The following is a 23,617-nucleotide window of genomic DNA, read 5'->3' as shown; positions in this document are numbered from 1 at the left end:
ACCATACATCCATCCAACCATACAGCCAGCCAACCATACATCCAAACATACATCCATCCAACCATACATCCAACCATACATCCATCCAATCATACATCCATCCAACCACACATCCAAACATACATACATCCAACCATACATACAGCCAACCATACATCCAAACATACATCCATCCAACCATACATCCAAACATACATCCATCCAACCATATATCCATCCAACCATACATCCAAACATCCATCCAACCATACATACAGCCAACCATACATCCATCCAACCATACATCCATCCAACCATCCATCCAAACATACAGCCATCCAACCATACATCCATCCAACCATCCATCCAACCACACATCCATCCAACCAGATATCCAACCATACATACAACCAACCATACATCCAACCATATATCCATCTAGCCATACATCCAAACATCCAACCAACCATACAACCAACCATACATCCAACCATACATCCATCCAGCCAGACAACCATCCAACCATACATCCATCCAACCATACATCCAACCATCCATACATCCAACCATACATCCATCCAACCATACATTCAGCCACCCATCCAACCATGCAGCCATCCATACATCCATCCAGCCATACATCCATACAACCATACATCCAACCATACATCCAACCATACATCCATACAACCATACATCCATCCAACCATACATCCAACTATACATCCAACCATTACGCCATACATCCAACCATCCATCCAGCCATATATCCATCCAACCATATATCCAAACATACATCCAACCAACCAGACATCCAACCATACATACATTCATACATCCAACCATCCATCCATACATCCAACCATATATCCATCCAACCATACATCCATCCATACATCCAACCAACCATACATCCAACCAGACATCCATCCATACATCCAACCAACCATGCATCCAACCAGACATACATCCAACCATACATCCAACCAACCAGACATCAATCCAACCATACATCCATCCAACCATACATCCATACCTCCAACCATGCATCCAGCCATCCAACCATACATCCATCCAACCATCCATCCAACCATACATTCAGCCATCCATCCAATCATGCATCCATCCAACCATACATACATCCATCATTCCATACATCCAACCATACATCCAACCAGACACCCATCCAACCATACATCCAACCATACATCCATCCAGCCATGCATCCAACCATACATACATCCAACCATACATCCAACCATACATCCATCCATACATCCAACCATACACCCATCCAACCATACATCCAACCAACATACATCCAACCATACATCCATCCAACCATATATCCAACCATCCATCCAACCAGCAATCCATACATCCAACCATACATACATCCAACACTCCATACATCCAACCATACATCCAACCATACATCCATACAACCATACATACAACCATACATTCATCACTACATACAGACATCCAACCATACATACATCCAACCAGACATCCATCCAACCATACATCTATACATCCAACCATACATCCATCCAGCCATACATGGTTAATGGTGGTGGTTAATGAATTCAAATTTTTTTTTGTAAATCTGGGGCCAAATCTGGCAGATGCCATTCAAAAACACGATGAACCATTACAGGAAGGATGGAGAGGAGATAGTAAAGTACTGCAGTCTATGTTTTTGGGAAATGTCAGTGAAGCAGAAATCATATCCATTGTATCAACGTCAAAGAATAAGACATCCATTGACAGTGATGGGATAGATATGATTATAGTGAAGAAGACAATTGATTGTATAATCAAACCTCTCTGTTATATTTGTAATCTTTCTTTTCAGACAGGTATTTTTCCAGACAGGATGAAGGTAGCAAAAGTGATCCCACTTTACAAAGTAGGAGATAAGCACAGCTTCACTAACTATAGACCAGTGTCATTGCTCTCACAGTTCTCGAAAGTGCTTGAAAAACGGTTTTCGCATAAGTTAGATGGTTTTGTGGAAAAGAACAAACTGCTGAGCGAAAGCCAGTATGGCTTTAGGCAAAACAGATCAACAGTGACTGCCTTAATGAATATTATTGAAGAAATAACAACAGCAACAGATAAAAGGAAATTAACAATAGGGGTGTTTATTGATTTAAAAAAGGCATTTGATACCTTAGAATCTCATAATATTCTAATTTCTAAATTACGTTCATATGGTGTGAGAGGAATGGTTCTAGAATGGTTGAGTAGTTATCTCCACAATAGGCAACAATATGTGCAGTTGGCAGATGTAAAATCTGAGCTCATGAAAATTGAATGTGGGGTACCGCAAGGTTCGGTTTTGGGGCCCAAACTCTTTCTTTTATATATTAATGATATTTTTGATGTTTCAAAACTATTACAGTTTGTCTTGTTTGCTGATGATACCAATTTCTTTTGCTCTGGAAATAATTTAAAGGAACTAGCTGAATATATTGTGTATGAAATGACAAAGCTAAAGAAATTGTTTGATGTAAATAAGCTATCACTGAATCTGAAAAAAACAAAATTTATGATTTTTGGCAATCGAAAACTAGATTAAAATATAGTACTGACCATAGATGGAGTTGATATAGAGAGAGTTAATGCATTTCGTTTTCTTGGTGTGATTATGGATGATAAATTAACATGGAAATCGCACATAGCACACGTTAAAAAAAATATGTCCAAGAGTATTTTTGTTATGAATAAAGTAAAGGATGTGTTAGAGCAGTGGTGCCCAACCAGTCGATCGCGATCGACAGGTAGATCGCGGGCTGATTTCAAGTAGATCTCGATTAATAAAATTTGATTATTAAAAAAAAAAAAATCATTATGCTGCTTTTATAAAGCCTCAAATGATGGCTTACAATATACAATTTTGGCTGGTAGCTCTCGGCTAGGTGGTAAATTAAAAAGTAGATCTTGGTTCAAAAACGGTTGGGCACCCCTGTTTAGAGTATGAGGCAATGAGAACACTCTACTGTTCACTCATCTCACCTTATATCAGTTATTGTGTTGAAGTATGGGGGAATACTTATGGGACCAATATAAAACCATTATATATACTACAGAAGAGGGCTGTAAGAATCACACATAAAGTGAGTTATCGAGAACACACAAATACATTATTTATTAAATCTAGAATAATTAAACTTGCAGACATGGTTAAGTTTCAAACAATGTTAATTATGTTTAGGGCAAGAAATAATACACTGCCAGAAAAACTACAAAATCTTTTTCATTTAGAAAGTGAGTTTAGTAGGAGAAAATACAATTTTAAACATCAGTTTGCACGTACCACACTTAAACAGATGTGTCCTTCAGTTATTGGTGTAAAGTTGTGGAATTCTCTCCATAGCGAGTGTTACAAAGGGTCAGATTAAACCGAATATATGTATTTATTGATTGATATATATTGCATAATATTTGTATATTGTTTGATATCCCTTGTATATTCTTTGTACATATACACGGAATGTCCCTTTAACCTAGTAGTTACTATAGCCCATAATATTTCATTCTCCTATTGGATGGCGTGCCACCAGGCGCCAGTGACTTACCCCCTAGAGCCGACTTGAAAGGTATCGACGAGACATGCCCTTACTAGCCTCAGCTCCGCGCAGGAATACGGCTACCGAAAGCAGAGCGGCACTACTTGTCCACCGTACATATAAATATGGCGCGGCGAATACAGAACTTCCTTTTCAGTTCCCTTTCAGTTCGAGTTGGAGTTCAGTCCTGTTCAGTTACCAAGTAAAGCCTCACCCACTACGCAACGTGTGGTGACGGAGGGCTCGTATTGCCCCAAATAGAGTCGTGCTTATCCTACTACGTTTGTTCAACGTATCGTTCGCTATTTACTAGTAAAAGCCTTCATTACGAGTCAAAGACCACGTGAAGTGAGTAATTGTGCGTCTACACAGAGCACTTATTGCCGCATGCTAATAGGATAGTAACGTCAAGTTCAACTGTGAACTACCGTGGACCACAGCGCACCACAGAGGATTTACACCGATGATTGCAGAGCCACTTTCCGGCAGGATTATTCTTCATTGCTTTGACCAAGCTGCTGGAGCAGAGAACCGTCTACACCCACTGCTGTGGGATCCACACATGCCCGTGAGGACATCACTCGAGCCCGTCTCTGTCGGAGCAGAGACTCCACGGCTTCATCTGCGCGGCGCGCACACTGGGACCAGCTGCCCTTTCATCCGCTGCTGCAGGGAGTAATATACCGTCTGCAGGTGCCTTGCTGAAGCCCTGTGGAACCATTGACTTGCATAGAGCATTGCCTCCCCCTGCTGGCTTACAACCGGTAGTAACTCCCCTACCATTATTCCCTAGATAATTCCTAATATTCAGTATTGACTTGCCTACGCACATTCTTTGCCTTATAAGCGCATCCGAATTGATCTAAGTAATGTAATCTAATATTCTCTTGATGTAATAAATATTCTAAACGAGTATTTGTGTGGAAACCGTTTCATTGTGGAAGTGTTCTCATCTGATATACTTGTGTACAGTATGGCCAGTAATGTACATAAGAGACGGTAGTGGTTTAATGATACCAATACTTGATTAATACAGTCAGGGAATTGTACCCCTCAGTTACAATTGGTCCTTCGAGCCCCGGATAAGAATTAGCGTAATATTAATATAATATTAATATTGACATGGCCGATGACGAACACTCCACAAACGGTTCTCCTAAGCTAGATCGCCCGCAGCGCAGACGGCAGCCACCTCCCTATCTAGAGGCATACGCTGTCAGTCCAATACCTAGCTTTAAAGGGAAATTAGATACGGATAAAATAACTAAAGCGGATAGTAAAATTATGTCCGACCCTACCAACCAGGCTACCCCGCCAACAGAGGCCCTAGTGGGTTCTAATGTAACTGACCAAGCTCACGGTGGGGACCAGGAGGGAACTGACACGACTTTATCCCCCGACAACGCCGACGAGGTAGTCCCCGGAGCGCTCCAGGATAAAGAAAGCCCTCCCGGGATGGAACCCGACCCACCACAAGAAGAGACGCGCACCCAGGAGATGGATCTCCTCGGTACGCAACAGGAGAACGGGTCTCCAACAAGTACTGCCGGGAGCCGATCGCCCCGAACGGCGTCTTCCCCCAGCGCGGCGGACAAGATGCTGGCGCAAGCACTCATCGCCACCCTGGCAGCCTCCACCGAACGCGATCGACTTCAAGCGCAACAGACGCGCGAGCGCGAACATTTTGCAGGCGAGCGAGAGCGCTTCCAGGCGCAACAAAGGAGTGAAGACGACCGCATAAGACTGGAGACCAGACGCCTCCAGACAGAAGAGAACATTGAGAGAAGCCGCGCCGATGCACAGCACGCCGCCGCCAATGCACAGCGCGACGTCGCACATGCCCAGCGCGACGCCGCCAACGCACAGCGCGACGCTGCCCAGGCCAGCGTCCATGCGCAGCGCGACGTCGCCAATGCCCAGCGCGAAGCAGCGCGCGACGCAGCCCATGCCCAGCGCGAGGCAGAGCGCGACCGGCTGCAGGCGGAGCTGATGGACAAACTGGTTGCCATGGCGACACCCCCTCACTCCACACGGAGCTCTCAGAGATCGTCAAGACATGGGTCTAGGACACATTCCCCTACCCGACGAAGCGACCCGGGACCCCGCCAACAGGAGGATCCTGTCCACGTCTCCGAACCCCCTCCCCAGCCGGTCCATACGAGACCCAGCAACCGGGAAGAACCGGACCACGCCGAGAGACTGAACAGAAGACTCCAGGTCCTAGCAGAGGAAGAGGATGAGGAAGAGGAGGAATGTCAAGCCGACCAGCAGCAACGTACTCTGGCCCAGGAGGCCCAGTACAGCCCCGACCAGCAGCAACGTACTCTGGACCAGGAGGTCCAGTACAGCCCAGAAGTCAGCCCCGAGGCCCTGCGCTACAAATCCCCGACTCAACTCACGGGTGAGTTTGACGCACCGCCAGCCCCGAGGGACAGCACCTGGGTACCCGACCTTCGGTACCCACCAAGTACCAGCCCAAGACGACACGCACGGGGAGACTCGCCTAGGAGGCCTCTTCCCCAACGCTCACCGATGTGCCAGTCATCCATGGCATCGTACCTTGGCGCACCGACGTTTCCAGACTTCACCCATGAGAACCGAGCACAGTACACGGAGCTACGGATGTGCTTAGAGACAATGATGGTTGATGTAGCTGATGAACGCCACAAGTATGCTACCCTATTGAAGCACCTCAAGGTGCCCCGAGCGCACAATATAGCGCTGGCCTATGCCAACTCTACCACCCCATACACAGCGGCTCTAGCAGCACTCGACCAACGGTATGGACGCGTATGGGACTACGTGATACAGGAGATAAGAGACATTGACCGTCTCCCCCCAGCCAGAGACAACAGAGCATTAGATGACCTGTCTATCAAGGTACAGTCCCTGGTAGGGATGCTGGGGTCCCAAAAGGAAAAGGGTATCTACGAACTGTACGCTAACTCTAACGTAGAGAGGATATTAGAGAAGCTCCCTCCCGCCCGACAAGAGCGCTTCAGGCGGCAGAGAGACTACCGCGACCCCAACGGTCCAGAGGCATCCCTCCTAGACCTATCTGAGTTCCTCGCCAGGGAGGTCAGTAGCCTACGACTCGACACGTTCGTATGGAGTGGACCAAGCCCAAGACTCGGACCTCGGGGACAAACGGATAACCGCCGGTTGGTGACCGTTATGCACCAAGCCGAATCAGTACCACACAAGAACCACAACACCCCCTCGACGAAAGAGGACCAGTGGAAGATTGAGTGCCAGTACTGTGAGGGAGAACATCGGCTGTATCAGTGCGAAGATTTCAAGAAGCTGACCACGGACGAGGTGAGTCAGTGGACCAAGGACCACCGCCGCTGCTTCCGCTGCGCGCGCAGCCACCTGGCAGCTGAGTGCCGCTTGAAGAAGAAGTGCAGCAGGTGCGGTGGCACCCACCTGGAGGTCCTGCATGACATCAACAGGCGTCAGCCAGGACAACAGAGTGGGCCCATCGCGGTAATGTACCATGCCGAGGCGGTGGCACCAGCACCAAAGTTCCACCAGACCGCTCCCTGGTGTCCCGACTGCTACGGCAGACACTGGGAGCCACGGTGCGATTCGCACCATATAGATCCTATGTCACCACCCACAGGAGTGCTCCACATTGACCAGCATAGCGGGACCCCCGTGTGCTCCTCAAAGTGGTCAGAGTGCTCCTGAGCTACGAGGACAAGGTCCTGGACACTTACGCCGTCCTGGACGATGGGTCTGAAAAGACTCTCCTCCTCGCTTCCGCAGCAGCCCAGTTGGGCCTGCGAGGTGTCAAAGATACAATGACCATACGCACCATCAGAAGGGACCAGAAGACCATAACGGGTGAAAAGGTCTCCTTCAAGATAGCAGCGGTGGACCAGCCCGAGAAGCAGTATAGTATAACTAACGTCTTCACCAGCCACGACATAGGCCTGTCTCAGTACACCTACCCCATCCCACAGCTGATGGCTAAGTATGTGCACCTACGTCAACTACCTATACCGCTTATCGACGGCGCCACACCGACCCTGCTCATCGGCTCCGACCACGCGGACCTCATTCTCCCAATTGAGGCGGCCCACGTCGGACCCAAAGGATGCCCAGTCGCGGTTCAGACCCGACTGGGATGGACGCTCCAGGGCCCCCTCTACGGACTTGACAGTCAACCCACGTCTACACGCTGCCTACACACAGAGGCGAGCGACACCGGCCTCTCCCCTGTACAGCAGAGGCTATTGACATTAAGCGAGAGGCCCGTGGGAGAACCGTGGGTACCAGAGGGAGTTCGGAACCCCACCCCCCTCAGCTGCGCTCCAGACGTAGCTGACATCGAACCCACCACCCCAAGCGACTCCTTGACGGGGCGGCCGGGACCGGCCCCTCCTCAGATGGGGTACAGAGCAAACAAGAGAAACAGACGGAGGAGGAGGAGGCACAGCCAAGCACAGATCAAAGCAGCCTCAGGCCCGCTCCCTCCTAAGCCCCCCTTCATCCCGTCCAGTCGTCATGACCATAGACCAGTCACTACCCCGAGCTGCGTGGCCGGCCGCGTAAGCAAAGTGACCACTGGTGCCGACGGAAAGGTCAGAGTGGCAGAAGTGTTCGGCCAAGGGCGGACCTACAACCGACCCGTGGCGAGGCTGATAGAGTCGCCAAGGCTCCCCGACTCGCTTAATGACGACCATGACCCATGACTTTGTGAACTGACCAACCCCTCACAACGGACATTGAGTAGTGGACAGTGCGGTTAATCTGTCTCTGCTTAGCTAATTAGGTGGGACTAATTAGGGGCGGCTGTTACAAAGGGTCAGATTAAACCGAATATATGTATTTATTGATTGATATATATTGCATAATATTTGTATATCGTTTGATATCCCTTGTATATTCTTTGTACATATACACGGAATGTCCCTTTAACCTAGTAGTTACTATATCCCATAATATTTCATTCTCCTATTGGATGGCGTGCCACCAGGCGCCAGTGACTTACCCCCTAGAGCCGACTTGAAAGGTATCGACGAGACATGCCCTTACTAGCCTCAGCTCCGCGCAGGAATACGGCTACCGAAAGCAGAGCGGCACTACTTGTCCACCGTACATATAAATATGGCGCGGCGAATACAGAACTTCCTTTTCAGTTCCCTTTCAGTTCGAGTTGGAGTTCAGTTCTGTTCAGTTACCAAGTAAAGCCTCACCCACTACGCAACGTGTGGTGACGGAGGGCTCGTATTGCCCCAAATAGAGTCGTGCTTATCCTACTACGCTTGTTCAACGTATCGTTCGCTATTTACTAGTAAAAGCCTTCATTACGAGTCAAAGACCACGTGAAGTGAGTAATTGTGCGTCTACACAGAGCACTTATTGCCGCATGCTAATAGGATAGTAACGTCAAGTTCAACTGTGAACTACCGTGGACCACAGCGCACCACGGAGGATTTACACCGATGATTGCAGAGCCACTTTCCGGCAGGATTATTCTTCATTGCTTTGACCAAGCTGCTGGAGCAGAGAACCGTCTACACCCACTGCTGTGGGATCCACACATGCCCGTGAGGACATCACTCGAGCCCGTCTCTGTCGGAGCAGAGACTCCACGGCTTCATCTGCGCGGCGCGCACACTGGGACCAGCTGCCCTTTCATCCGCTGCTGCAGGGAGTAATATACCGTCTGCAGGTGCCTTGCTGAAGCCCTGTGGAACCATTGACTTGCATAGAGCATTGCCTCCCCCTGCTGGCTTACAACCGGTAGTAACTCCCCTACCATTATTCCCTAGATAATTCCTAATATTCAGTATTGACTTGCCTACGCACATTCTTTGCCTTATAAGCGCATCCGAATTGATCTAAGTAATGTAATCTAATATTCTCTTGATGTAATAAATATTCTAAACGAGTATTTGTGTGGAAACCGTTTCATTGTGGAAGTGTTCTCATCTGATATACTTGTGTACAGTATGGCCAGTAATGTACATAAGAGACGGTAGTGGTTTAATGATACCAATACTTGATTAATACAGTCAGGGAATTGTACCCCTCAGTTACAGCGAGCTTAAGGGATGTAATAGTGTTTATCAATTCAAAAGAAATTATAAAAAAAAAATTATAAAAAAAAAATATTTAGTCAGTATGAAAATCAAATGTGATCTGAATAGTGAGATATTTTTTTTTTCCTCTTTCTTTTATTCTTTATTATTATTATTATTATTAAAAATGTTCTTGTTTAACACTTTAACCGCCGAAAACGCCGGAATTCGTCATTCCTAGCCATGCTCATTCTGCCGAAGACGCCGTAACTCGTCTTTGATGTCAATATTTCAAAAATCTGTCATCGAAATCATATTTCCTTTCCGGAGCCCTGAGACACACTGCTGATCTCCTCTCAACTCTCTAGCGGTTCAAGAGCGCCATCTGGTTGCCGATCGGCAGATCGCCAACCGGATATTAACCTTTGAACCGGTAGTGCTCATCCATATGTGGTCCGGCCACTCGCTATCGTTAGAGAGACTCAGTCTTGATACAGTGAACATCGATCGGTGCAAATAACTCGAAAAAACAACATGATTTGGACGTATATACTATTATACAACCTGGAAATGGATCGGGCATTTCTACATCCCATAATAGAACAAATTCTGTTCCACGCTCATCTGCCAGCGGCGCGAGGAAGCCACGGTAAGATTCAGCGTTATATTCTAACATGTTCTTTACTAACTGCTCTGATGAACATATGACCCACTCTGGATGAATCATCTAACGCTGCCCACAGAATTATAAACGATCCCCCGCCCATCCGGTCATCATCAGATGATATGTAGAAACTTCTAGAAACACGTCCATTTGAATTTTTTTATCTCGCACAGATTCCTACCAAACTGTATTTGATCATCAATATAATGCATTTAGGGCTATAAATCACGTTCTGAAGAAAGCTGCAGAAAACGATAAAAACATACTTATACTTTAGACCATATTTTAGTATGAATATGTGAATGAAAAAGTTTAACGTTGCTACACCCTGAACAGTACATATAGGACATTGAATGGGCCATAATAATGGCAATTTAGCAATAGAATTTAAAAAGTTATAGCCCAGCAAAGAATGGGAACTTATCCATGTTAAATAGGGCTGGCGAGGGATGGTAAATTATGAATTTAACCCCGGCGATTAAAGTGTTACCTGTGGATTGTATGTTTCTTGTATAATGGTATAAATTATTATTTGTGTAAATTAGGTTGTACGCCGACCATTAAGTAAATACTTGTTTAGTTTAGGAATAAGGGGCAGGTAACTATAAGATTTATTCTTCTTCCTGCTCCTTTTGTCCATGGAATGATATTTATGATTGTGTATGAAGAAACTCTGATTGTATGATTCCATGTGGCAAATAAAAACTGAACTGAACATCCATCCAACCATGCATTCATCACTACATACATACATCCAACCATACATACATCCAACCATACATACATCCAACCAGACATCCAGCCAACCATACATCCAACCATACATCCAATAAACCATACATCCAACCATACATCCAACCATACATCCAACCAACCATGCATCCAACCAGACATCCATACAGCCAACCAGACATCAATCCAGCCATACAGCCATCCAACAGACAACCATCCAGCCATACATCCATACATCCATCCAACCATACATCCAACCATACATCCATCCAACCATCCATCCAACCATCCATCCAACCATACACCCAACCATACATCCATACATCACTCCATACATCCAACCATACATAAAACCAACGATACATCCAGCCATACATCCAACCAGACATCCAACCAGACATCCATCCATACATCCATCCAACCATCCATCCATCCAACCATACATACATCCAGCCATACAAACATCCATCCAACCAACCATACATCCAACCATACATCCAACCATACATCCAGCCATACATCCATCCAACCATACATCCATCCAACCATACATCCAACCATACATCCAACCATACACCCAGCCATACATACATCCAACCATACATCCATCCAGACATCATCCAACCATGCATCCATCCAACCATACATCCAGCCAACCATACATCCAGCCATACATCCATCCAACCATAAATCCAACCATACATCCAACCAGACATCCAACCATACATCCATCCAAACCATACATCCATCCAACCATACATCCATCCAACCATATATCCATCCATCAAATGATACATCCAGCCAGACATCCATCCAACCAGACATCCATCCAACCATACATCCATCCATACATCTAACCATACATCCATCCAATCAACCATACATCCAACCATACATACATCCAATCATCCATACATCCATCCAACCAGACATCCATCCAACCATACATACATCCAACCATACATCCAACCAGACATCCATCCAACATACATACATCCAACCAGACATACATTCAACCATACATACATACATTCAACCATACATACATACATTCAACCATACATCCAACCATACATACATCCAACCATCCATACATCCAACCATCCATCCAACCATCCATCCAACAGACATACATCCATCCAATCATACATCCATTCAACCTTACATCCACCCATACTTCCATCCAACCATATATCCAACCATACATCCAACCATACATCCAACCATACTTCCATCCAACCATACATCCAACCATATATCCAACCATCCATCCAACCATACATCCAACAGACATCCATCCATCCAACCATGCATCCATCCAGCCATACATCCACCCATACTTCCATCCAACCATACATCCAACCATATATCCAACCATACATCCAACCATACATCCAACCATACATCCAACCATCCAACCATCCATCCAACCATATATCCAACCATACATCCAACCATACATACATCCAACCATATATGCAACTATACATCCATCCAACCATACATTCATCACTACATCCATATATCAAACCATCCAACCATATATCCATCCAACCATCCATATAACCATCCAACCATGTATCCATCCAACCATACATCCATCCATACATCCAACCATCCATCCATCCATCTCTCCAACACTCCATACATCCATCACTCCATCCAACCATCACTCTATCACTCCATATAATCATATATCCATACATACATACATCGGTACATCTATCCATCACTCCATCCATCCATTAATTCATTCATTAATGTGTTCTGGCTAAGATAACACAACAGTCATTCATTAATGTGTTCTGGCTAAGATAACACAACATTAATTAATTAATGTGTTCTAGCTAAGATAACACAACATTCATTCATGAATGTGTTCTGGCTAAGATAACACAACATTCATTCATTAATGTGTTCTGGCTAAGATAACACAACATTCATTCATTAATGTGTTCTAGCTAAGATAACACAACATTCATTCATTAATGTGTTCTGGCTAAGATAACACAACAGTCATTCATTAATGTGTTCTGGCTAAGATAACACAACATTCATTCATTAATGTGTTCTAGCTAAGATAACACAACATTCATGCATTAATGTGTTCTGGCTAAGATAACACAACATTCATTCATTAATGTGTTCTGGCTAAGATAACACAACAGTCATTCATTAATGTGTTCTGGCTAAGATAACACAACAGTCATTCATGCATTTGTTCTGGCTAAGATAACACAACATGCATTCATTAATGTGTTCTGGCTAAGATAAAACAACAGTCATTCATGCATTTGTTCTGGCTAAGATAACACAACAGTCATTCATTCATTAGTCCTGGCTAAGATAACACAACATTCATTCATTCATTTGTTCTGGCTAAGATAAAACAACATGCATTCATTCATTTGTTCTGGCTAAGATAACACAACATTCATTCATTCATTTGTTCTGGCTAAGATAACACAGCAGTCATTCATTAATTTGTTCTGGCTAAGATAACACAACATTCATCCATTCATTAGCTATCAGTTTCAGCTAACATGACCAAATCAGATTCTCTGTTACGGTTATAACTTTGTGTGTGTGTGTGTGTGTGTGTGTGTGTGTGTGTGTGTGTGTGTGTGTGTGTGTGTGTGTGTGTGTGTGTGTGTGTGTGTGTGTGTGTGTGTGTGTGTGTGTGTGTGTGTGTGTGTGTGTGTGTGTGTGTGTGTGTGTGTGTGTGTGTGTGTGTGTGTGTGTGTGTGTGTGTGTGTGTGTGTGTGTGTGTGTGTGTGTTTCTCTGTGTTTCTCTGTGTGCTTGTGTGTGTGTGTGTTTCTCTGTGTGCTTGTGTGTGTGTGTGTTTCTCTGTGTGCTTGTGTGTGTGTGTGTTTCTCTGTGTGCTTGTGTGTGTGTGTGTTTCTCTGTGTGCGTGTGTGTGTTTCTCTGTGTGTGTGTGTGTGTGTGTGTGTGTTTCTCTGTGCGTGTGTGTGTGTTTCTCTGTGCGTGTGTGTGTGTTCAGGTGCGTCTGAGCCCAGCAGAAAGCTCCGATGTTCTGAAGCGCTGGGCAGAGCAGCTCTGTTCTCCTCAAGTCAACCAGAAGTCTAAAGCCATCCTGGTCCTCCTCTCTCTGGGTTCCTTCCATAAAGTGGGAGAGATGCTGCTCAGGTACCAGCTGTTCTACTGTACCTATCTCTACCAGCTCTAGTTTTAGCCTTTTCTCAGATAATTTTAACTAGACATTAATTAACCATACAGACTCACTCCTAATTTAATATAGCCTATATTGTCATTTGACATTGTCACTTCAATAAATTAAATTAGCACTTTTTGTATCATATAATTAGGTTTTTTGTTTCTGTACAATGTCACAAACATGACGCCAATTCAGCCTATTTGCATTTAAATACAAGACATTCCAGAGGGGAGGGGGGGGTTAACCCACGATAGTCCTCCCTGGATCCCTGAATGCATGGAGAGGTGCTCTTAACCCTTTCACGACCACACTACAGAAGGTTAACCCTTTACTATCACACTACAGAAGGTTAACCCTTTACTATCACACTACAGACGGTAGGTGACCGCAGCTGCGAACTCCTGAATGAAGTACGTCACTCTTTCTTAAACTGGAAGCGCGTTCTCTTACACCTGAATTTACATACAGAAACGCCCCACCAGCTCCTTATAAGGGTGCGGTGGCGATGGAAGCGATTGCGGCTACCCTGGCCCAAATAAAACACACAATTCCGACACCCTTGTTTGAGTATTACTGAAGTGATGTGTTTATTTCTTGAGATAAATTGTAACCTGTATCTAATAATAGTGACAAAATCAAGTAAGTCAAATTCAAACCCTCTGGAGTCTGGGCAATTTTCACATTCTTCTGTTTTTTTGCATAATATGCAGTGTTTCCCACAGGATTTTCAGAGACTATGGGGGGTGAATATCCGACCCTCTAGGGGGGTCCGGGGGCATGCCCCCCCGTAACTTATTTTTTTGTACATTTTAAAGTTAAAATATAGTGGATTACTATTACGACTACTACCACTGCCAATACTACTGATACATCCCTATTGGCAAACTTTATATTTAAAAAAAAATAGTAAAAAAGATTTATAATAATAATATATTTTTTTTTATTTAATTTTCTTTTTTCATTATACAACTGTGGCAGGACTAATTAGGTAACAGTTAGTCCTGCCACAGTCTAGGTAATTAATGGGAAACCCTGATATGAAACTACAGGTTCATACCTTCAAAATAAGCCATCAATTGTCAAATTCGAGCCGATACTTTTCAATCAATGTCTTATGAAACATTCTGGTAACATTCTAACTAGGGATGTTCGATATTGGCTTTTTTACCCATACCGATATTGTCCAACTCTTAATTTCCGATACTGATATCAACCGATACTGATATATGCAAGGTCCCCCCCCCCCCCCCCCCAAAAACAGAATAATTTTAGGTAATTAACATTACATATCTCTTGTCGTGGAATGAACACAACATTATGCATACTTTTGACAATAAATAAAATCAGAATTTATTCTTACTTCCTTGCCTGGGTAAATAAAGGTTAAATAAATTTAATGTTTTTGAAAACCGATACCGATAATTTCCGATATCACATTTGAATGCCAATATCGGTAGGCTTTTTTGAAAACCGATACCGATAATTTCCTATATCACATTTGAATGCCAATATCGGCTGATAATATCGGTAGGCCGATAATATCGGACATTCCTAATTCTAACCAAATCTTAGATCAGGGCTTTGAAAGAATGAAAGACAATTCAGCCATTTCAGCTTCCAATCTGAGGCCTTTGTTATTCCAATGACTGTCTTGTGACCCATGAGGCCCAGAGAGAGTTGTTAATAAAGCTAGGGTGACACACACACATAATAATAATAATAAACGTTTCCTTTCCACTAGTCTGAAGGAAGACCTGTTATGGAAGCAAACAAAAGTTGCTTCCCACATAGCGTGCTCACTTCTTTGAACTTTGAACCCTCATCTTTTTACTATATTTTGTCTACTGCATTTTGTCTCTTTGTGAATGCAGTTAACCTGCTTAATTCTTAGACACTTCACTTTTTAACCTCTTATCTTTTCACTATACTTTGTTACATGTTCTGTGTTCTGTGTATCTGTCCGCTTCGCCGTTAACACAGAATTCTCCAATACGATTGATAGCTGGGATACATGAACAACACAAATGTACAAAATAAACATCCTTCCTGTTTTAGACTTCGCTCTTTTATTTTGAAACCCCCCAACCGGAAGTGTTATTGTTGTTATCGCTAGTTTCCAAAGGAGAGGTGAGAAACACTGCGGCTCACATGAGCTGCTCGCACACACACGCAGACACCCTCTCCCTCTCTCTGAATGAAACGGAATGCATTTAGGTATCACTCCGGAATCACGTTTCAACCAAGTCACTAACGTTGCTGTCATGAGCCTACAGTGATCAAATAAATAAAACGTCCAACTCGCGCAACGACTTGGCAAAAAGCCGAGTCCCGTGGTTATTATTGCGAGAGATAATTCATACATATGAAAACCAATGTGTTGTTTAGAATCTGTCCAGTGCTACAAGCTACCGATTTCTGAAATGCGCAACACTTTGGGCATTTCTGAGGAATCCTCTCGGCGATTTTCACACCTTTGTTCTACCGCATGCGGGAGCAAACAGGAGGTCCGAACCCAGAGGGGTAAAGGCTTTATTCATCCTACATCCGTGCAATTAATCGCTGTCGGACTTGGACAGCACGTCTGTTGTCCGGGCAAGATGAGCAGTGGAATGTTTTTTTTTTTTTATCCACTTTTTCTCCCATTTTCTATATTTTTCTCTCATCCCAATTTCGTATCATCCAATTCAACCCTCCCCTGTCACGAACGCTGTTTCTTGCCTCCCACAAGCCGGCTGCAATGTGGACTAAGTCATACATAGCACAAGTCCCCTCCGGTACTTGAGGTAACAGCAGTCGCATCTTTTCACCTGCGCAGCTCGATCTCTCAGTGGCGAGGAGTAACGCGTGGGAGGCTCACGCTGCCCCCGACACTTCCTGATTCTACTGCGCAGGCGCACCAACCGACATGTAGGAGTCGCTGTCCACAACGCCCGATCCCCACCCTTCAGTTTCCCTCCCCGTAATACGGCCAATGTGTATTACTGTGGACGACCAGCTAAACTGAAAACAATGTGGAGAGCTGGATTCGAACACGCGAACCCAGCGTCTCCACATTGGTGGCGAGTGCCTTGCCCACTACACCACCTAGCCGCCCCCGTGGAATGTTTGTTACAAACAGACGCAGAATCAGTTGCTTGTATTTGCATTCCAACTGGGGAGGAGAGCTCAAACCTATAGCATTCTAACACCTTGGCAGTCAGGTTGAACAATAGCTCTTATGTCCACCCCTAACCCCCCCTCACGGGATTAGCTGTCATCTGTCACAGACTTCACTGCATTATGGATTCTCTTATAGAATCGAGGCTGTGCATTCTGAAATAGGTCTCAACTAGTGCGCAATGAATGAATCACGTTATCACTTATCTTAAACCACTCAACATATATACATATGTGTGATTATAAAAGAGCTGTGTGCTGCAGAGCGAATGCATTGCTTTTTCTCCGTTCTCCGCTTGATATAATTTATCGAGTTGCAAACAAAAGGCTGTGGGCTTTTAGAATATTTAGATTTTGTCATCAAATTCAGATGATAAATAAAATGCTTGTAGATTCGTGATGACAAGCAGAACGGCGCAATTTAACCGGGCAGTTTCTCTCCTCCTCCATTTTCAATTCATATTTAAATTTGTCTAGGGTTTATGAAATAATATTTCATGATGATCTTGTATCTTCGTTTTGGGAAATATTCTTTTTGAAAAGTTGTGCTTCGATCAGCGATGTATCTCGGCTGCTCCCCTACATTTTCAAAAGCCTAGAGGAAGGTTGTCTTAACTTCATCCTTATAAGTTATGAATGTCAAATTGATTTCTTCATGTGTGCTATGGCTTTCGAAACCTATTTCTGAAGCGCTGCAGCTGTCCATCAACGCTGCAAATCGGGATCAGTTCTCAGGCTTTGCGCCTCCTGGTGGCACATAACAGAACAGCAATCAACCTCAAAATCAACCCCATCAGCACCGTGGTAGAATGGTAGACCGTCTTAATGGCTGTAACTGTACTCCCTCTCTCGTACTCTCCCTCTCTTTCTCCATTTCTCCCTCTCTGGCTGAGTGAAAGACAGTGATGGAGATGACAGGCCTGCTGTCATCAATCCAGGACCATAGACATGACAGCAAGGATGCCAATCTCTATAATAACTTTCTCTCTCTTCCTTTTCCCCCGTCTGTCTTCCTATCCCCCTCTCCCTCTCTCTACCCCCCCCCCCACACACACACACACCCAGTATGAGGTACTTTGATCGAGCAGCTCTCTTCATCGAAGCCTGTCTGAAGTATGGGGTGATGGAGGCCAACGACTCCACCAATATCCTTTTCAAAACTCCATTATGGCTCAGAGCTGTTGCCCTGCCCTGCTGATGTCTTCCTCCATTATGGCTCAGAGCTGTTGCCCTGCCCTGCTAAGGTATTCCTCCATTATGGCAGTGAGAGACTTAGAAAGAACTGGACAGAGTTTTCTTTTATAATGATTGATTATATCTCTCTCTCTCCAGTATCTCTCCAGTATCTAGTATCTCTCCAGTATCACTCCAGTATATCTCCAGTATCACTCCAGTATCTCTCCAGTATCACTCCAGTATCTCTCCAGTATCACTCCAGTATCACTCCAGTATCTCTCCAGTATCACTCCAGTATCACTCCAGTATCACTCCAGTATCTCTCCAGTATCACTCCAGTATCTCTCCAGTATCACTCCAGTATCTCTCCAGTATCATTCCAGTATCACTCCAGTATCACTCCAGTATCTCTCCAGTATCTCTCCAGTATCTCTCCAGTATCTCTCCAGTATCTCTCCAGTATCACTCCAGTATCACTCCAGTATCACTCCAGTATCACTCCAGTATCTCTCCAGTGTCTCTCCAGTATCTGTCCTGTATCTCTCCTGTATCTCTCCAGTATCTGTCCAGTATCTGTCCAGTATCTGTCCAGTATCTCTCCTGTGTCTCTCCTGTATCTGTCCAGTATCTGTCCAGTATCTGTCCAGTATCTCTCCTGTGTCTCTCCTGTATCTCTCCAGTATCTCTCCAGTATCTGTCCAGTATCTGTCCAGTATCTCTCCTGTGTCTCTCCTGTATCTCTCCAGTATCTCTCCAGTATCTCTCCTGTATCTCTCCAGTATCTCTCCAGTATCTCTCCTGTATCTCTCCAGTATCTCTCCTGTATCTCTCCAGTATCTCTCCAGTATCTCTCCTGTATCTCTCCAGTATCTCTCCAGTATCTCTCCTGTATCTCTCCTGTATCTCTCCAGTATCTCTCCTGTATCTCTCTTGTGTCTCTCCAGTATCTCTCCAGTATCTCTCTTGTGTCTCTCCGGTATCTCTCCTGTATCTCTCTTGTGTCTCTCCGGTATCTCTCCTGTATCTCTCCTGTATCTCTCCAGTATCTGTCCAGTATCTGTCCAGTATCTCTCCAGTATCTCTCCAGTATCTCTCCTGTATTTCTCCTGTATTTCTCCTGTATCTCTCCTGTATCTCTCCAGTATCTCTCCTGTATTTCTCCTGTATCTCTCCTGTATCTCTCCAGTATCTCTCCAGTATCTCTCCTGTATCTCTCCTGTATCTCTCCTGTATCTCTCCAGTATCTGTCCTGTATCTCTCCTGTGTCTCTCTTGTGTCTCTCCTGTATCTCTCCTGTATCTCTCCTGTATCTCTCCTGTATCTCTCCTGTATCTCTCCTGTATCTCTCCTGTATCTCTCCTGTATCTCTCTTGTGTCTCTCTTGTGTCTCTCTTGCATCTCTCTTGTGTCTCTCCTGTATCTCTCCTGTATCTCTCCTGTATCTCTCCTGTATCTCTCTTGTGTCTCTCTTGTGTCTCTCCTGTATCTCTCTTGTATCTCTCTTGTATCTCTCCAGTATCTCCTGTATCTCTCCTGTATCTCTCCTGTATCTCTCTTGTATCTCTCCTGTATCTCTCCTGTATCTCTCCTGTATCTCTCCTGTATCTCTCTTGTGTCTCTCCTTGACCCTGCTGCTGCACATAAGCTGATCGGCGCTGCGTGTGTGGAGTACGCCAGGCTGCTGCGCTCGCTGGGCCTGAGGGAGGGAGCGGCCTTCTGGGCCTCGCGGGCGGGGGGCGCCGGAGAGCAGCTGATGGAGGAGCTGTTCAAGGGAGAGGGACCTGCGGCGGAGGTCGCGCCCGGGGAGGAGGAGGGGCAGCAGGGCCTGGAGGCCTCGGAGTGACCCCTGGGTGGTTCCCGCCCACAGGTTAACGGCGGTTCGGCCAGGGAGGGGAAGATGACACGGCCCAGCATCAGAAAGAACTGTATGTGTACAACACAGGGAATATTGTTCATATGTTATTGTGTCCATGTTCAGAAATGTATTTGCTGTCTGGCGTTTTGTGAGGTCTGTCTGGGATACAGTGGTGCAGATGAAGGGTTAACATCCTGTCACATCCTCGTGGGAATAATTATGAAGGAACATGGTGTATTATGTTGAGCTCAAGAATCAGCTGAGAGGAGAGGAGAGAGAAGAGGGAAGAGGGAGGAGAGAGGAGAGGAGAAGAGAAGGGTTGAGGAGAAGAGAAGGGTTGAGAGATTCTTCCTTCCTTCCTTCCTTTAACACTGAATTATCAGTCTGTCACTGTGTGTGTGTGTGTGTGTGTGTGTGTGTGTGTGTGTGTGTGTGTGTGTGTGTGTGTGTGTGTGTGTGTGTGTGTGTGTGTGTGTGTGTGTGTGTGTGTGTGTGTGTGTGTGTGTGTGTGTGTGTGTGTGTGTGTGTGTGTGTGTGTGTGTGTGTGTGTGTGTGTGTGTGTGTGTGTGTGTGTGTGTGTGTGTGCGCGTGTGCATGTTATCCTCACCCAGAAGAAACCACACAGTCTCGTTTCCTCCCTCTGTGAATGCAGTAATGATCATCATCATCGTTGTCATCGTCATCATTATAAAAACCTGGATTACGAGTCTATTTTCCTTGTTGCTTTATTGCTGTTCTGAATGGTCTTTTGTTGAGATCTGTTTTGTGTGTCTGGTTTATGACACCTGCTTGTTTATGAAGAATAATGCTGTGTATAATAATCTGTTCATCTGTATTTAAGGGGTAGGGGTCATGTTATGCTAGCTCTGTTGATCTGTACTTAATGGGTAGGGGTCATGTTATGCTAGCTCTGTTGATCTGTACTTAATGGGTAGGGGTCATGTTATGCTAGCTCTGTTGGTCTGTACTTAATGGGTAGGGGTCATGTTATGCTAGCTCTGTTGGTCTGTACTTAATGGGTAGGGGTCATGTTATGCTAGCTCTGCTGGTCTGTACTTAATGGGTAGGGGTCATGCTATGCTAGCTCTGTTGATCTGTACTTAATGGGTAGGGGTCATGTTATGCTAGCTCTGCTGGTCTGTACTTAAGGGGTAGGGGTCATGTTATGCTAGCTCTGCTGGTCTGTACTTAAGGGGTAGGGGTCATGCTATGCTAGCTCTGCTGGTCTGTACTTAAGGGGTAGGGGTCATGCTATGCTAGCTCTGTTGATCTGTACTTAATGGGTAGGGGTCATGTTATGCTAGCTCTGCTGGTCTGTACTTAATGGGTAGGGGTCATGTTATGCTAGCTCTGCTGGTCTGTACTTAATGGGTAGGGGTCATGTTATGCTAGCTCTGCTGGTCTGTACTTAATGGGTAGGGGTCATGTTATGCTAGCTCTGCTGGTCTGTACTTAATGGGTAGGGGTCATGTTATGCTAGCTCTGCTGGTCTGTACTTAATGGGTAGGGGTCATGTTATGCTAGCTCTGCTGGTCTGTACTTAATAAGGGGTCATGTTATGCTAGCTCTGCTGGTCTGTACTTAAGGGGTAGGGGTCATGTTATGCTAGCTCTGTTGGTCTGTACTTAATGGGTAGGGGTCATGTTATGCTAGCTCTGTTAAATTTAACAAAGAAAATCCCCTAGAATGCTTGGAATTGTAGAACACAGAATTATATCCTGGCCCTCCATAGATGTAATTGAGCACTAGCGGCTGTTGTTGCATCATCATAAGCCCTTTGTTGAAACAACTCAATTAAGTTTTCTACCCCTGAGTAAACATTCCTCTTCTCCTTTAATAAACACACTCCAAGGCTAGTGTCACGGCCAGCCTGTATCGATGACTTGTGAATTACAAAAGAAAAATGTATCTTTGCACTTTTGATTTAACAAAATGTATCATAATGTTTGAATGACTTGTTTTTTGTTGAGCGGATCCTCCCTTTTACTTCAGGGCTGTCTCAACTAAAACGCAACTACCGTCTGCCGTCATAGGATTTTGACGAGTAACCGATTATTTGATCGTAATCGATAGATTCCAGATTCTCTGCAAATAAAAGTGGTCATGTTGAAGGATCTCCCCAAATCTAGTGCTTTATTAAAGACCAAAGCATGTTTGTACCGTATGATGCCAGAATCGTGCCGATAGGCAAACAGAAAAACGGAAAGACCGTGAGATTGTATATAGACCAATCGAATTGAAGCGCGAGGGGGCATGTTCACGCGCCTCCAGTGCACTCTTGTTGTGTTCTACAAGTACTGTACACGTGATTACGAAACCTACACTACACTGGTTAAGCTTAGGCACTCTTCGAAGTTGGTTAAAGGGGAACTATCTTATAAATGGCCTTTTTCAGTGTTTAGCATTGTTTCCTAGCTATGTGGACTTATATTAATATGATCTATGTCTCTAATTCTCATATTGGCGCAATCTTCCAATTCTCCTCTCACAATATTCACCCTCACTGAACTGAGTCATCTGAAAATTTGCTGATTTGTGATGTCAGAGAGACTCAGCTGCATGAGACTCTGCTGAGACTCACACACTCCACACAGTTCCGAACACTGTGGTTGGAGCCCAGGCTCAAAACGGCTTAAGATCTTGAGGTAGAAAAATGCTGTTTTTGAGGACTTGATTAGAAATACAAAACAATGAATTAAAAAAAAATTTAAAATTACAGAGGTGTTCCATAAACTCACAGGAATTGTGTAAAAGTGCCCAAATAGTGAAAGAAATAGTAAAATAGTTCCCCTTTTTAAGGTTAGAGTTTGTCTTAGAGCGTGACGGCAAGTTCTTTCGACGGTTAAGCTTAGGCACACTTTTGAAGTTGGTTAAGGTTAGAGTTTGTCTTAGAGCAGGGCGATAGAACGCCAGGTAGTTTGCAGGCTGTTTGACGTGGAAATGGGCAAAGGCACAGCTCGTCACGGATTGGGCAAACGCGTCAGTGGCCAATCAGAGAGCGTCAGTAAGTGCCAATTAGAGAGCGTCTCCGAGAAATGCGGCTAGGTTTCGTAATCACGCGTACTGTATGTCTAGATCGCGGTCGCGTCCTCCTCGCGCTGGAAGAACATGGTACACAGTGTCTGGGAAGGGACCCCTTTCCTCCTGCTCTCTGCTCTGTAGCGTCGCATGCATCACCTAGTGGAGGGAAAGCTCCATTCATAATTTCGTGTCCATTAATAATTCCATTTGTATGGCTGGCCGTCGTGTTGTGCGTTCTCCGGTGTGAGCACGAG

The 23,617-nt window shown here is 44.9% G+C and overlaps 1 protein-coding gene across 1 annotated transcript in view; it reads left to right on the top strand.

Moving 5' to 3' along the window:
- Positions 1–20,788, top strand: part of wdr11 (WD repeat domain 11) — a 191,267-nt gene extending 170,479 nt beyond the window's left edge. Inside the window, exons 27-29 of the mRNA XM_084321104.1 lie at positions 13,982–14,127; positions 18,377–18,459; positions 20,131–20,788. Coding sequence (XP_084177230.1) covers positions 13,982–14,127; positions 18,377–18,459; positions 20,131–20,330 — 429 coding nt within the window. The 3' untranslated portion in view covers positions 20,331–20,788. The remainder of the gene's footprint in view (positions 1–13,981; positions 14,128–18,376; positions 18,460–20,130) is intronic.
- The last annotated feature ends 2,829 nt before the right edge of the window (positions 20,789–23,617 follow it).

Source organism: Notolepis coatsorum (assembly GCF_963971535.1).
Source record: "Notolepis coatsorum genome assembly, chromosome: 9".
NCBI lineage: Eukaryota > Metazoa > Chordata > Actinopteri > Aulopiformes > Paralepididae > Notolepis > Notolepis coatsorum.
The sequence above is the reverse complement of the archived record's forward strand: the minus strand, read 5'-3'. Positions and strand labels throughout refer to the sequence as shown.